A 16,879-nucleotide genomic window follows, 5' to 3' on the forward strand; every position below is an offset into this window, starting at 1 on the left:
CCTGCCAGGGACTCCTGTGTCTCCGTCAAAGGAAACCTCTGCAGCGTGCGGCTCTGTCTCGCCTCTCCCTGTATGTAGGTGCCATGCTTGCATTGCTTCCATCCTCTCAGTAACACTAACATAAGACCTTGGGTTTAAATGTCTGCATGATGCGGGACACAGATCATGTTCAGGCTCTGTGCTGTCTTTTAGAGGCAAGCAGAAGAGAAGCGGCAGGAAGAAAAACGAGAAACTGTCAGAAGTGGAAAGAGAGAAGAACACAGCTCCTAAGAGCCCAGGCCGGAGCGTCACACCAAGGGCCAGGCAAGGATAATGGCAGAACACCTTTTTCTTTTACAGAAAACATCACTTCTTTTCTTTAAAGTTAATGTTTAATTTTTGTTCTAGGAAATGGTCCCTCTTTTAACATAACTTATTAAAGATAGTTACAATAATTAAAAATATTTACAATTTTTCTGAACCCTTCCAATTTTGCAGTTTCACTATCAACCTCCAAAAACATTCTGCCAGTCTTTGTGCAGAATTCATTAAAATCTGTTCAGCACTTCCATACAAGGGCCTTGTAGGTATCAAAGATGTCACTTGAGCTCCTCTGATGGCAAGGTGAGCTCCTTGTCTTTGTGGTAGTAGAGTTGATCCTCACACAGAGAGCCAACTCCCTGCCAATCGCCCTGGGTCTGCGTTTGAGTGTACAAGTTAGAATCACCTTCTAAGTGCAACAGGAGATGTCCTCTGAGTATTTACCCCAGTCTCCAGCACTGAGTTGTTCCTGTGTTCTGAGTGAAATGGTTTGAGGTGGAGGCGCTTGGTTTTTGGAACTGTCTTCCCCACCTTCTACCCCGTACACACTGAGAAATACTTTATCACTGTAGGATTTTAACAACTGTTCGGGATCATAACCTTCAATGGACATACAAACCCCACATTTGCCTCAGTTTCTGTCTGGTCAGAATTCATGTCGCCCCCTTTAGGATTTTGCTGTGAGGGTCTTAAGAGGTGACCTTGAAAGGAACGTCTTTTTGAGCTGTGTTTATTCCCTGAAGGAAAGTTTCCTAGTTGCCTTTCTGTCTGAGTCTCCTTCCTGGCAATCCCTCTCATCAGGCGCTGTGGGAACCCCAGCACTTGCAAACAGCAGGTCTCTAAGCGAGCAGTGCCACTCCACTGCCTCGGGTTGAGGAGCTGTGTCATAATCGTAACTGAACGTGCCTGGAACCTCACCGCTCACACGGCCACCGCCCAGCGAGCTGGGCGAGCTGAATGGATTTTCACATTCGTGGGTGTCAGACACACTTTCCAGATGACTATCACCCAAACCAGAGTCTGGCCCGGAAATGAGAAGTTTTTCAAAATGATCCTCCCGATTCTCATATTTTCCCAGAATCCTCTGGGAGGGGGTGTTGTCCTCAAGACTTTCTTCTGATGTCATGTCCCTGCTGTGCCCCGAGTGCATGTCCTGTAGGGGCTCCCCGACCCCAGAGCATTCCTCCCCACGTGATTCTGCTTCAGTCACCTCCCTTGCACCTTCTGAGCTTGTCGAACTTAGGGTAAACAAAGACCCTTCATCGGAGTCGTAGTCACTCTCCAGCTTGTTCTGAGGGTCGGAAAGAGCAGCCTGCCAACTGCCCCATCTTGGAGGAAAGATGGGAGGGTCTGCGCCTCCTGGGTCACCGTGTGTGACCCCACCGTTATAATAGGCTGAGGGATCCGCTTCAGCACCGGCCCCCTTGACCCTTGGCTGCGGTGCGCTCGGCAAATTCAGGTGCCAGCCCGGTTGCATTCCCTGAGAGAATTCCATCGGTAAGGCTGGGGTTTCTGAAGGTGACTGGGCAGTGCCCGCTCTCTCCTGATTCTCCCCGGGCCTCTGTGCATTGGTGGATGGTAGCGTTCCAGAGACCGAAGCTGGCATTTCTTTCCAGCGTGGCGGGTCTAATGGATTCACATTCTGGGTTGAGGCAGACAGAGTCTGTAACGTGCCGGCTCCGGAAGGGACGTCCACGGAGCGCTCCCTGGGAGCGTGCTCCTCGGCCACGCTTTCGTAGTGGAAGTCTCCGAGGACGTCGTTCCCGTAGGTCGGCGCTGGTGCGGCTGAAGCGACCTGCTGGTTGCGGGCACGGGCCGAACTGCCGTTCAGAAGCACCTTGTCGTACCTGCTGCCAGCTCGGCTGCCGCCGCCGCCTTGCTCGGAGCTGCGCCAGCGGCTCCTTTGCTGGCTTCCGTCTGGAAGGACAGTGAGGTATAGGTGTGGCTCTGTCGTTGAGAGAGCGTCCTGGTTCTCATAGAGGTCTGGATCGTGAACCCCTTGGTGCACATGTGTCCTGGGGTGCTGCGTGTTCCTGGCAGCCACTGCGTCGTCGTAGAAGCCCTCGTTTGCATAGGCATTGCCTGGACCAGGAGGGCCCTTGGGGCGGCATCTTTGGAGCCACAGTCTGTCAATGTAGGGCCTTGCCAGAGCTCCCAGGGAGAAAGCCACAGCGAACGTCAGGAACACGGACAGGCAGACGGCCAGGGTCAGGTCCGGGTGCTGTTCGGCATCCTCGTCCTGTCTGTACGCAGCGTGCACGTCCCTCACCCTTCTTGGCGGCCGGCCATGCTGCTCCCAGAGATCAGAGCCCGAATGCGCCGGCCTCCCCGCGGTGGACAAGTGCATGCGCCTTCCTTCCCGGGGCCTCTCCGCCTGGCTCCCTCCGTGGTCTTCCCCGTGACTGCGATCGGTGTGAGGAAGGTGGGTCTCGCTGGAAAGTCTGCTGCGGGGAGTCTCCCTCTGGGCCGCCTCGTATCCTGCAGGTGCGGGATAAACACACACATGAACAGACTCGAAATAAGGCTCGAGGGGTTTCAAAGGCCTCCTCTGGCTATATCTCAATGTGTATGTCACGTGGTGATAGCATCTCCTCCTTGTGCGCTGCCAACAGTGTGCCTGGGGCTCCGTGCACATTCACACAGGGCTGCCAGGCCTCGGTCTGCGGAGGTGTATGGTTCTTGGGCTTCCTGCCTGCCTGCTGCCCGTGGACGAAGTGGCCAGCCTGCAGGGACAGCCACACAGCTTCTCCTTCGTGGCCTCAGCTACTTCACAGTTGCCCAGATTGCACCAGCCTCCTGCAAAACCTGGCTCGCTCCCGCGGGTTTGCAGCCTCATTCCCAGCCATTCCCTGTGCTGCGGAACACAGAACCGTCCGGTTGCCCATACTGCTTCCGGACGGTTGGCCTCCTGTGCTCAGATGCCGTTTGTGGCTTTTGTAAAGGAGTGAAACACGTGTGGCTGGCAACATTCAGACTTCTCTCTGCTCTTCACGGATTTCTTCCAAACCTCTAAGCAAGCCCATGGTCCTACTTTAAAGGTGGTCCCGAATGGAGCAGAGGCTAAGACTGACTTAAAGAAAGAAATCTGACTTATTTTTTCCTAGTTAGGAGTTTGAGATCTACCCAACATAGTTAGTAGTGCAAACAATTAAAAAAAAATTTTTTTTAATTAAAAAAAGAAACCTTCCCACCTTCAACACCAGTAACAGATTCTAGAACTTTGGGGGGCTGGTGCTGTGGCTCACTTGGTTAATCCTCAGCCTGCAGCACCAGCATCCCAAATGGGCGCTGGGTTCTGTCCTGGTTGCTCCTTTTCCAGTCCAGCTCTGTGTTGTGGCCCGGGAGGGCAGTGGTGGATGGCCCAAGTGCTTGGGCCCCTGCACCTGCCTCCTGGCTTCAGACTAGCGTAGCTCTGGCCGTGGCAGCCATTTGGGGAGTGAACCAACAGAAGGAAGACCTTTCTCTCTGTCTCTCTTTCACTGTCTAACTCTGCCTGTCAAAAAAACAAAAACAAAAACAAAAACAAAAAACAAACAAACAAAAAAAACACACAAAACTTTGGGAGAGGGGCCAGGAACAAATTGAAGGAAGGTAAGGCTTTTGATGTAACAGTGTTTGTTTTGTGTATACAGAGGACCAGACTTCCAGGGGGTGAGCAAGCATTTAAAATAATGATGTTTCAGATTTTTATAATGATTTTTAAAAAAGATTTATTTACTTATTTGAAGGGCAAAGTTACAGAGGCAGAGGCAGAAAGAGAGAGAGAAAGAGAGAGGGAGGTCTTCCATCTGCTGGTTCACTCCCCAAATGGCCGCAACAGCCAAGATTAGGCCAGGTTGAAGCCAGCAGCCAGGAGTTCCTTCCAGGTCTCCACGCAGGTGGAGGGGCCCAACTGTCTTCCCCTGCTCCCAGGCCATAGGAGAGCTGGATGGGAAGTGGAGCAGCCGGGACACGAACCAGTGCCCGTATGGGATGCTGGCACTGCAGGAGGTGGCTTTACCCGCTATGCCACAGCCCCGGCCCCTTAAGTGATTTCTTTAATCAATTGTTGGTTAAGGATAGGGATAAAATTGTGACATTTAGGGGCAACAGGGTAAAACTCTATCTAGCAAAATGTCTGTTCTTGACCAAATCCAATTGACTCTGAGTGACCGGAACTAGATTTGATTACGTGAAAAAAATCATTCATGACCTGAGGAAAACAGTGAGGCACCACCGACAGGGGAATGCCGCAGTGCCACGTGGAGCACCGCCGGGGAGGAGCACTCCTGCTCCCAGGATTTCAAACAGGACCACGGTCTTGTGGGTGTGCACTCTACTCTCAAATGAAGCCATGCAGAAAGCAGAGGCCCCGCTGGCGTACCCGTGGATCTGTTGCATATCGCACTCCACTTTTCCCTCCAGGATCCAGCAATGGAGTTTTGGAATTCCGGCACGCTGTCATCACACTGCCAGGGGTTGTCGGCCAGGTCCACGTCCAGATGCGGGAGTTCCAGGGCGATGCCCATCATCGGCAGGACAGCGGTCAGAGCGTTGCTGCTGAGGTCCACGACCTGCTTGAGAAGGCACACATTTAGGCTTCTCTGGGAATAAAGACGGTTAGAGTCTAAGTAAGAGTTACTGGAAGCTACTGTTTACATCTCTATGGAAGCAATATAGTAAGGGTAATTCAAAAAGTTGAAGCAAAAATTAATTTAAAGATACCTTTATTTTGGTGCAAAATAATTTTGAAATCCTTGCACAGTCTTCATAAAACACATTTCCCAGGAACTTTTGGAATGCCTTTTGCAAGCTTAGCATAGGTCTGAGGATCAGAGAATGCTGGGTTGAAACCTCCCCTCTTCCCCAAAACACTCTGTGAGTCTTGACCAATTGTTTCTGAAACTCCCTCCCAGGGGTGTGAAAGCTGAGTGTGGTGCCTGTATTAGATGTCCAATCATGTTCCTTTCCTTCTTTCCTGTGAGTTGTAATTTACACTATTAAATAAAACCTAGACTCTCATGTGATCAAGGCCTAGAATTGGTAACAGGTCTAGAATTTCTGGATACACTGTGATCTTGAAGACTGTCAGATACACGATGACGAGACACAGAACAGAGAATTGTGATGCGCCAGAAGCAGCAAAGAGAGATCTTTCGTATCCAATATTATCTCAAAGGTGCTAGTGCATTTCTTTGCATCCATGGTTTTCAGTACACACAAAAGGATTACTTTTTCTGGTCTAATAAGGAAGATAGGGAGAGCCAGGGAACAGATGGGGTTCCTGGTTCTAGGGTCTCGGGGCAGAGACTGTTGAGCAGGACACGGCAGGTGCAGGTGCTGCCGGGAAGTGTGGCTGTGTGGTCGGTGTTTCTCGGGGCCCACTTGCAGGCCATGGCTGGGTATCAGGGATCTGCTGGGGGCTTTAGGTATATTTTTTCTAACCCTCCCAACAACTTCATTCTCCTCCTTTTCATGGAGGAGGGAACTTGGCTAAGCCACATTAGTATAGCCCACATTAGACCCTGGCATAGGGGCCTGGGACCTAGCAGGTTCTTAGTAAATGTTGGAAAGGACTGGCAGAGTTGAGATTGGATCTGGCTTCTCAGCTGTGTGCCCTCCACTACAGAATACACCCTCTCAGAGCCTGAGCCTCCGCAGCACCAGGGTGAAGGAAGTGTTGGGTGGGGGAGTCCTGGAGTGTGCGGCAGCCAGGGTGGAGTCGTGGGGTTTAGGGCAGCATGGGAGTGGAGTTACTAAGAGGAGAGAAAATCATGAAAGAGAAAGTGCAATTCTAGCTTTTAAAAAAGAGGAATATGGATGAAAACCAGAAAGGCTGAATGTTACCAAGGCCACTCAGCTCTAAAGATTTCTGGAAAATCAGCATTTACATCTTGGGTTACATAAACTTGCAAGAAGAGCTGATGCAAACAAGTGGACAGCGGCAGAGACGACAGCACTGCACACGAAGGGCAGCTTTCTGTGAGTTCAGGTAGACAGGCGACCTTTCCAGCGCCGAGCAGCCCGTCTTCACTCTGGAAGGAAGGCAGCCAAAAATAGAAGGCAGGCGACTGTGGGGTGGGGAAGCAGAAACACTGCTTTGGCCCGGCCTTGCCTAAGATTAGTAGCTTTCTTGGGTACCCCAGTGCCTCAACTGCAGACTGGAATATTCTGATGCTTTTCTGGTAGTTATTTGGCATTTTTCTCATCCTAGCATCTTTTTCTACTACAAATCATGGAACAGAAAGCAGGACTGGAGGAAGGACAGAAAATTAATGAAATGATTCAGGAGGAATAATATCCGAGAAAAGATGAAAACAAGACAGTCCAATTTGGCTAGAGAAAGGACCCATCCACTAGCATTTGAAAGGGTGTACATCGAAGAAAGATTGGGAGAAGCATACAATACTGCTTCACAAATCACTGGATCTAGGAAGAATGGGATAAAATTAAGAGAAGAAATGCTAATTTGAAATGTCGATGAAACTTATTTCATTCCATTTAAACTCAGTGACAAATTTATGCTTTGGAAAATCATTCTGGCTTCTGAAAAGACTCCCACGTGGGAAGAAACATAGAATAGTGTAAATATTAAATTCATGTCCCAGAAGAAAGACAACATCCATTTTGATATTCAGCTTTCTGATATCAAATAGGTTCATCATATTCCAAAACTAGTTTTTTGAGTTGCTGCCAGACGTGTGGAATGGATAATAAAGAAGGAGAAGTTGTATGGTTCTGGGCACCTCCAGTGAACTGGGAATTACAGCTGGTTTTAAAACACTCGCAGAGCTGATTTTTGTTTTGCCTCTTGCATCTATTCCCTGTGAGCTGCAGAAAGTCTTGTAAAGCGTGATAAAAGAGCAAATAAAATTTTAAAAAGAAACATAGGGCAAGTGGCTTACACAAATATCCTCGGAATACAGGATCCCAAAGAGGTTTCAGACAGTTGCCAACCTATTTATGGTGAACTGGGGAGCACTTCCACCTGCTGTGACCACCACTGTGGCAGACGGACTTAAAGACAATCTCCAGTGATCCTGCCCCTGGGGGTACTCATGCCACGGAACAATCTATTCCCCTTGAGTGTGGACAAGACCAGTGATTTGTTTCTAGCCAGAAGACTCCCGCTAAAGCAATGGGATGTCTCTTCCATGACATATTTCATAAAAATCACAAAGATCTTGCCAGCCTCTGTCCCTTGTTGGCCCTGGAGCAAGCTGCCATGGTGGAGAAGCCCACAGGGCACAAAACTGAGGAGAGGCTCAAGCCAGGAGCCAGGGAGGAAGTGAGCCCTTGGTCTGACAGCCCTCCAGGGCACTGAAGTCTGCACACAACTCAGTGAGCTCGGAAGCAAGTCCTTTGCCAGCGGGGCTGAGGCTCCAGCCTTGGAAACACTTTGGCTACAGCCTCTTGAGAGACCCTGAAGCAACAGCCCCAGAGAAACCAGCCCTGGATTCCTGACCAACAGAAATTGTGGGATGATCTATGTATGTGTGATTTTTTTATTTTTTAAGATTTATTTATTTGAAAAGCAGAGTTACTATGGAGAGGCAGAGGGGGAGAGAGAGAGAGAGAGAGAGAGAGAGAGAGAGAGAGAGAGGTCTTCCCTCCGCTGGTTCACTTCCCAAATGGACACAATGGCCGGAGCTGAGCGGATCTGAAGCCAGGAGCCAGGAGCCTCTTCCAGGTCTCCCACATGGGTGCAGGGGCCCAAGGACTTGGGCCATCTTCCACTGCTTTCCCAGGTACATTAGCAGGGAGCTGGATCAGATGTGGAACAGCCGAGACTCTAACCAGTGCCCATATGGGATGTCAGCGTGGCAAGTGGTGGCTTTACCCACTCCACCACAATGCTGGCCCCTAGAGGATGATGGTTAAACAAAAGCTGGAGGGATTTATAAGCACTAGCTCTTCTCAGGCCAAGGATGAGCATAGGGGAGGGTTTGTGGTGAAAATAGAGATAGGAGAGCAGGAAGCAAAGAAGAGTGGCTCCAAATGAGACCACAGAGGCAGACAGGAACCAGGAACTGGCTGTGAACTTCCAGAAGGGTTTTCACCAAGGAATGGCATCATCAGATTTGTATATTAAAAGAGTAGGATAGCCGGTGCCGCGGCTCACTAGGCTAATCCTCTGCCTTGCAGCGCCGGCACACCGGGTTCTAGTCCCGGTCGGGGCGCCAGGTTCTGTCCCGGTTGCCCCTCTTCCAGGCCAGCTCTCTGCTGTGGCCAGGGAGTGCAGTGGAGGATGGCCCAAGTCCTTGGGCCCTGCACCCCATGGGAGACCAGGACAAGTACCTGGCTCGTGCCATCGGATCAGCACGATGCGCCGGCCGCAGCGTGCTGGCCGTGGCAGCCATTGGAGGGTGAACCAACGGCAAAAAGGAAGACCTTTCTCTCTGTCTCTCTCTCTCACTGTCCACCCTGCCTGTCAAAAAAAAAAAAAAAAAAAAAAAAAAAAGAGTAGGGTAACTGTGGACACTCTAAATTTCTATATGTAATCTACTTTTATAAGGAGCTTACTAAATTCCATGTAATGTCCTGAGCACTTTGCATAGATGAAAACATTTCTCATAAAACTCAATGAGAAAGAGGGATTGGCCCTGTGGCGCAGTGGGTTAAAGCCCAGGTCTGCAGCACCAGCATCCCATATGGGTGCCGGTTCGAGTCCTGGCTATTCATTCCTCTTCTGATCCAGCTCTCTGCTAATGCACCTGAGAAAGCAGCGGAGGATGGTCCAAGTCCTTGGGTTCCTGCACATATGTGGGAGACCTGGAAGAGGCTCCTGGCTTCTGGCTTCTGGCTTCTAGCTCCTGGCTTTGGGTCAGCTCAGCTTTAGCCGTTGTGGTTATCTGGGGAGTAAACCAGCAGTTGGAAGACCTATCTCTTTCTCTCTCTCTCTCTCAACCTCTCACTGTAACTCTATTTTTCAAATAAATAAATCTTAAAAAAAAAAACCCTCTATGAGAAAGGAACCAAGTTTTCTCCATTTTCAGATAAGCAATTAAAATGTGGGTGGTCCACACTGGAGCATGCAGGGTAAGTGTAAAACATGCATCAGAAGACAGTCTGAAATGTAAAGTATTTCATTAATAATTTCTATGCTGATTACATGTGTAACAGGTATTTCAGTATCTTGGGCTAAATAATATGTATCACCAAAATGAAATTCACCTGCTTAGTTTTAAACTTAGTTTCAAACTTTTTTAAAACTTAGCTACTAGAATATTTAAAATTCCCTGTGTGGCTCATGTTGTATTTCCACTGAAGATGTGGCCTGTATGCAGAATGTGGGGTGGTAGAGTTACAGAGACGGGGACTAATGACTGACCCCAACCACTGTTTTTGGTGCCACATTGGAGGCCCGTGGTGGGGGTCTTACAGGACCCTCCTCAAGGGAAGGGATGCACAGGAAAGCGATTGGGAGAGAAGGGGCGGCAGCTGGCCAGCCTAGGGCAGGGCTTCGCGGCTCCTTCCCCTCCCAGCTGTCAGGACTTAGGGAGATTATGCTAAGTGACAGGCAGGCACTCTGGCTCCACAGTGGGACAGGGTGCCCCCAGTTGGCGTATGGAGTTGAGAACCGTATGTGGCATGTGGTAGGTGCTATAGAAGCATGAGCTATAGTCATTGCAGGCATTCATCGGCCTGCAAAGTCCCCTGCAGTCTTGCAGAGGGACTCCTCTGCATGGGCCAGCGTGGGGCAAAGGATCTCCCCAAGTGGTCCAGCTTGCACAACAGCCCTGGGACCTCTGACTGAGCTCACAGCGCAACGAGGTGGCCTCACAAATAACTAAAATTTAATGTCTTGCTAACTGGTAAATGGAAACTTCGAGTCAGATTTAATTTGATTTAGAAAAAAATAATGTTGCCAGTTCTTGCTGCTGAGTATTATTTTTAAGTCCAATTCAGCTCCATTACTGTGGGCTTTGAATTTTGAGGGAAGAAAAACTTTTTATAGGATCTTAAAATACATTTATAGTTTTTGATTAATAGCCACTCCAACTGGACATGAAGGAACTCTGCAATGGACATATTCTTCTAATGTTGCCCATATGTTTCATACTTGAAATATTACAAAAATACTTTTAGAACCTGTAAGTTTTTGAGGTCCTTGAAGGCATCTGGGTGAATTTTGAATATCTTGTTGCTCTTTAAGTAGAGGTTTTCCAGTTGCAGGCAGTTATGGAAATCAGACAGCCCGATTTCCAATATCCCATTGAATGAAAGATCCAAACTCTGTAATGACTTCAGTCTCCATAATCCTGTGAAAAATTAAAAAGTAAATTAAAATATAAACTGGTGTTGTCTACTGCAGCATTGTTTGTAATGGTAGAACTAAAGACAACACTCATGGTTCTCCATTGGGAAACTGTTAAAGTAGGGTTTACTACAACTGTGAAATACTAGGGCAGCCTGAAAGGAAAACAGTGTAGATCAACATGTGAGCTGACTGAGCAGGAAGGAAACAGTTAAGATGCAGAGCACTAACATATTGAGCATTGCCTAAAATAGTCCCTAACAATACAGTGCCTGGCGGATGTTTGGGGGGCGTGTTTGCAGCCGCTGCGGTTAAGTCACGGGAGATCAGACCACCTGCAGGGATAGGTCCGCTTTAGTTCTGGACACGTGGACAGTACATGACCCCTATATGCCCCTGTGCGTGGTCCACCCATGCCTGCATGACCTTTTTGTTGACTGGCTCCCCTACTGCACACGTCTTTTGTAAGCCTTATAAACCTGCACACTTCCTCAATAAAGTAGTTCCCGCTTAGACAGAGCTCACGGGTGCTTGCTGCGGTGTGCTTGACCTGTCGACCTTACCTCTCCCGTTCACCTTGTTGAGGAGTGCCTGTACTGCCCCTGCTGGTCAGGGGCCAGCCTCAGGCTTAAGACCCCAACACTAACAGAGTCCAATTCCAGACTTCTTAGGAAAAAAGCACTGTACACAAACATATGCATATGTTTTGAGTGAGCAGAACGAAGGGTCTGAAAGGAGATAACAAACTACTGGAAATAGCCATACTTAAGAGTGGGATCGGGGCTAACGCTGTGGCATGGTGGATGAAGCCACTGCCAGCGGTGCTGGCACCCCTATGGGCACTGGTACGAGTCCTGGCTGCTCCACTTCTGATCCAGGTCTTTGGTATGGCCTAGGAAAGCAGTGGAGGATGGGCCAAGTCCTTCTTAGGCCCCTGCACCCACATCAGAGACCTGGAGGGGGCTCCTGGCTCCTGATTGGTCAGCTCAGGCTGTTGCAGCCATTTGGGGAGTGAACCAGCGGATGGAAGACTTCCCTCTCTCTCTGTCTCTCTCTGCCTCTGCCTTTCAAATAAATAAACAAATTAAAAAAAAAAAAGAGTGCAGTGGTCGAGGGAGGCAGGCAAGGATGTGGAAGGAAACTTTGTATGTGTGCTCTGGTTTGGATGCGGGTAGAGCATTCACAGGTTGGGGACTTGGTTCCCAGGGTGGCAGTTCTGGGAGGTGGTGTGGATCTTTGGAAGGTATGGCCCTGTGGGAGGGCCACAGATCAATTGCAGACATGCCCTCAAAGGGATTAAGGCATTTCTTGTGGGACGCTTGTTAGTTCTTCCGAGAGGATTGTTAGGAAAGCCTGAGCCTGGATCCAGGCCATCTCTGGCTTCCTGCATCAAGACGTGATCAAGATCTGTTCCCCTGTGCTCCTGCCACTGCCACCTGCCAGGAAGTGATACAGCTGAGAGGGCCCTAACCTGAGCTGAGCTGATGCAGGCACCATGCCCTTGAACCTCCAGAACTGCCAGCTAAATGAACCTCTTTTCTTCCTGAGTAGCTTGTCTCAGGTATTTCATTATGTAATGAAAAGCTGACCAATACAACACTCATTTGAATCTTTTCTTTTAATGAACATGTGCTACTTTTAGATTATAAACAGCAATGAAAGCTCTATCCTTGATTAAACAATCTGATAAGTAAATAAGTAAATATTTGATTAAACTGTAGGTAAAAATGAACACTCTTGCTATGATAATAAAGGAAAAAGTTGTTTTGATGCTTTCTTACATGGATGATTCTTCCAGTTTTAAGACTTTTCCCCTTATTTTTGTGGCCATATCCTTTATTATAATTTCTTATGTTTGATATTATGACTATTTTCTAGGCCTTATTGTATTTCTCAATGGTAATTAACTTATATCTAGGTTTTGTTTTCCAGCAAAATAATTGAATTGAGTTTTGGTCCCTGCTTTTGCATTCTACTTGATTCCACAGAGTGACCAGGAGGTCCATTTGGCACTGAAAATAAATAAATGTCGAGAGTGAGGTGCCAGTCACAGCATCGTCCCAAATCTGATTCCCACATGGTCTCTCAAGGAAGTGCCTGCATATTTACATCATCTTCTGCTGTCTCTAACCAACTACTACAAAGAAGAACCCCAGTTGGTCCCATTCCAGAAGGGTTTATTCCTACTGTCTGCAACATACTTACTATAAGACTGATTCTGCAGAGAGGTGATGATTCAGTAGAAATTGCCACACTATTTATGTTGTCATATGGGCATTTAGTTGTATGGATTAAGCAAGAGACCATTAAAGTAATAAATCCATTGGAACACTAAGAGTAAGGCAGTTGGTGCTGGGGACAAGTAATGCACAGAATCCTCACCCTTACACGAGTTTAGCTTAGGCAGTGGTAAGACATACCCAGAAGAAAAAGTCACTCATTATACAATGCAGTTCATCATGTGCGCCATCTCATAAAATTATTTGTTATTTGCCTGCCTGCCTGTCAATAAGATGACCAAGTCTCTTCAGAGCATAATCCACATCTTGGAACTCTTGCAATGCCTGGTATAATAAAATACATTCAATATACCAGAGACCACAGTGCTTGGTTGCACAGGGATTTCAAAATCATTGACCCCCACCCCCCAATTAAAAATTCAGTACAGAAATCTGCATTTCTGGCTTCTCCTGGAAGTTCCAACTGACAGCCATGCTATTTGGTTGTAGCTGAATGCAGGCTGCCTGCTTTGGATAGGGGGCATTCGTTTGTAGAAGAGTATTGTTTTTTTGTACTCAAGTTTCTATCAAAAATAGGAAAACAAAGAATCGGCCAAGAATACTCCATGTTTTAAAAAAATGAGAGAGAACCCATGCTGATAATCAGCTGGCATGAGTAAGAGATGCTTCAATATTGGTTTTAAATAGCCATTGCCCAAGCCTCTGTGTGCCACCCCCTGCTCTGGGCAGTGCCAACTCCCAAACCCTAATCCAGTAGTATCCTGATGCAGCACCACAGCCAAGAGGTGTATAACTTGGGGTCACAGGCTGAAGGCTAATTGTTAAATACTGTGAATATAACCCTTGGATGAAATATGTTTCTTTGTAGAGAATATTCCTGTGACCACACAGGGCTATGAGAGAAAACACAACAGAACCCATCAATGAAAGAAGCTATAGTTTTCTGAACATTTTCATGGTATCTGCCTGTCCCATACAGAGATATATAACCATGGTCCTAAAATATCTTAGTGCCTAATTGAATTGAATATGTACCCCAGGAGATCAGTCCAGGGAAAGATCATGTCTAGCTTTTAAGAGAGGGAAGGAATTATTTTAAAACTCTATTATGTTCTCATTAGCTCTAAGCACTTCACAGATATCTACTTTTAATCTTCACAAAGCCCTTGGGGTTATCACCATTTTACAAATGAAAAAAACAAACAAACAAACAAAAAAAAAACAAAAAACAAAAAACAAAACCTAGGCCCAGCCAAGCTAAGAACTTATCCAATGTCGTGGTAGGCGGAATGGGGATCAAATCCCACATCTCTCTCTCTCTCTTTTTTTTTTTAAGATTTTATCTTATTTGAGAGTTAGAGTTATAGACAGTGAGAGGGAGAGACAGAGAGAAAGGCCTTCCTTCCATTGGTTCACCCCCAAAATGGCCGCAATGGTCAGAGCTGTGCCGATCCAAAGCCAGGAGCCAGGAGCTTCTTCCTGGTCTCCCACGTGGATGCAGGGGCCCAAGGACTTGGCCATCTTCTACTGCTTTCCCAGGCCACAGCAGAGAGCTGGACTGGAAGAGCAGGACTAGAACCAGCACCCACATGGGATGCTGGTGCCGCAGGTGGAGGATTAACCCACTGTGCCACAGCACCAGCCCCACAAACCCCACATCACTTAACCATGACCGTTTAACCATCCCCATCTTTTTAATTGAAAAAGAAGAAGAAGAAGACATGAGCTGGGCCTTGTGAGAGCGTGAATTTAGAAAGGAGAAAAGAAGGCTGAGAGGAGGTTTTTCTAGGCACAAAGGATGGTCTGGGCCATGGGACACACAGTGCATTTGCAAAGGTATTGGTGGTAGTTAGTTATCCTGCTTGTGTTAAGGAGGCAATTAGGGTTCTGGAGATAGATTTAAAGAGACCAAGTTTCACTGCATCTTTGTGATTTTTTTATGCGAATCAGGGAATGCCACTTAAGGTTTCTATGCCTCAGTTGTCTTCCTTTAAAGTGGTTTCCCATAATTGAGATCTGCCTTTGACTATTATGATCTTCAAGACTTCTGAGCCCAGTGGAAGCTACGTCCTAGCCTGAGTTATTGTTCAGCAAATATTCACTCTCCTGTGGACAGAATACACTTCCTGTCCCACTGAGCTGAGTCTGGCCATGTGGCTTGCTTTGGCCAATGGAATGTTAGCAGAGCTGGTGTGAGCAAAGATTCAAAGCATGCATATTTGATAGGACTTGGTCTCCTGGCTTCTGGCAGGGCCTTGGAAACAGCATGGTCTGGCTGGCCTTCCAGTCCATAGGAGGGACATGTGGAACAGACTTGTACCAAATGGGCAGCCTGAGGTTACAAAAGGTGCAGTCCGTTGAGGAGTCACAGCTAGCTGTGTAAGCACAGGGCTTCCACATGCTCTTGGCTCCCGAAACATTTTTCCTTCTTGCAGAATCAGTTGTTTGGTGAGAACAGCCTCAGGTGACTGTGTGTGAAATAGTAGGACTAAGTTTCGAAGGTGCTGGTGCATTATCCTGGGATGGGATGGAACGGCAAGGACAATGCTGGGATGAAGATGAAGAAAGAAACTGTTGATAGCCGGAGTCAGACATGGTTTACCAGTTCTGGTCTATGGAAAACCCAGGGCAGACTCCGCCCCGCCCTGGCGTGCTCTGGGGTCAAGGTTTCTGGGGAAGAGCTCCTGATAAAGTGATCTGACCTGGGTGAAATCCAGGGATGAACTGCACTCAGTATTCTGATCCCCACCCAGCCATTCCAGTTGGAAGAAAGGCATAATCTGCCTGAGAAATCTGAGTGTGAGACACACATAAATCAGCTTGGTGGAGCTGAACTTGGGAGAAGCTGTTTTTGAGAGTAATAGTAAAGTAAACAATGATCATCTATGACAATAATAAGGAAAATATTAATGTAGTTGACTAAAAATTCAAATTGAGTATATGTTAGGAGCACTATAAAAGGAACAAAGGTAAGGATGAGAGCAGATTTCTTGTTGGAACAGAGCAAATTGAAGATAGTGGGGTAGCATTGTAAAATGTTATTAAAAATTCTTTAGTAAGTAGAAATGTTTTTCAAATGAAACACAAATAAAGACTTTTTTCACATACCTAAGATTTAAAAGAATTTATTAGCAGTAGACCCACACTAGGAAAAATGTTGAAGGCAACCATCAATTGGAAGAAAAATGAAAACACATAGAAGTCCAGATCTACACAAAAGACATGGAGTTCTAGAAAAGGTAACTATGTAAGTTAATGCAAATAATTTTCTTATTATTCAAATCTCTTTAAAAAGGTAATCAAATGTTTAAAGACAAAATGTACTATGGAATTTATAACACATGTAAGGGTAAAATGTATGCTAATAGTTGCACAAAGTTCAGAAGAGGAAAAATGGAACAAAACTGTTTTACGTTTCTTTCATTATAGGCAAGCACTGTGATATCACATCACAATGGGCTGTGATATTAAGATATGTGTTAGATAGACCAAAGCAACCACTCAAACAATAACAAAGAAGTATGGCTGTATCAACCTACAAAGGAGATAAGGTGGATTAATAAAAAAAAATAATTACTGCAAGAAAGAAGAAGAATGAGGAAGAGAGGAACAAAGAGCAGAAATAACAAATGGAAGAAACTATTGAGATAGCAGATTTGACTAATGGCCTATAAGCTCCCAGGTAAAAGGCAAGGATTTTCAGTTTGTGGAAAAAAGCAAGAGGCAACGATATAATGCCTAAAAAAGAACCATCAGGCATAAAATCACACCTAGGATAACAGTAAAAGGACAGCAAAAGGTAGCCTTTTAAACAAATGCTGTAACCATTGGATATCCATATGCAGAAGAAAAGAAAAAGGAAAAAGAGAAAACTTGGGCCTATACCTTATATACAAAAGTTAACTTAAACCAGACTAAAAGGAATACTTACAAACTACAACACTTCTAGAATAAAACACAAAATTTGTGAGACCTTGGGATAAGCAAAAGCTTTTAGGTATGAAAACAGAACATAATCAATAAAAGAAGTGAACAAATTAGACTTCATCAAAATAGAAAACATCTGTTACTCCGGCCAGCACTGTGGCGTAGTGGGCTAAGC

General features: G+C 46.6%; 1 protein-coding gene across 3 annotated transcripts in view; it reads right to left on the reverse strand.

The window, feature by feature from the left end:
- Positions 1 to 364: 364 nt before the first annotated feature.
- LRRC66 (leucine rich repeat containing 66) overlaps positions 365 to 16,879 on the reverse strand; it is a 34,470-nt gene continuing 17,955 nt past the window's right edge. For all 3 annotated transcript variants that reach the window (XM_070068208.1, XM_070068207.1, XM_051828623.2), the window contains 3 exons: positions 10,372 to 10,541; positions 4,664 to 4,853; positions 365 to 2,778 (listed from right to left, as the gene is read on the reverse strand). In XM_070068208.1, coding sequence (XP_069924309.1) covers positions 1,031 to 2,778; positions 4,664 to 4,853; positions 10,372 to 10,541 — 2,108 coding nt within the window. In that variant the 3' untranslated portion in view covers positions 365 to 1,030. The remainder of the gene's footprint in view (positions 2,779 to 4,663; positions 4,854 to 10,371; positions 10,542 to 16,879) is intronic.

This window comes from Oryctolagus cuniculus, chromosome 2 (assembly GCF_964237555.1).
Source record: "Oryctolagus cuniculus chromosome 2, mOryCun1.1, whole genome shotgun sequence".
Lineage (NCBI taxonomy): Eukaryota > Metazoa > Chordata > Mammalia > Lagomorpha > Leporidae > Oryctolagus > Oryctolagus cuniculus.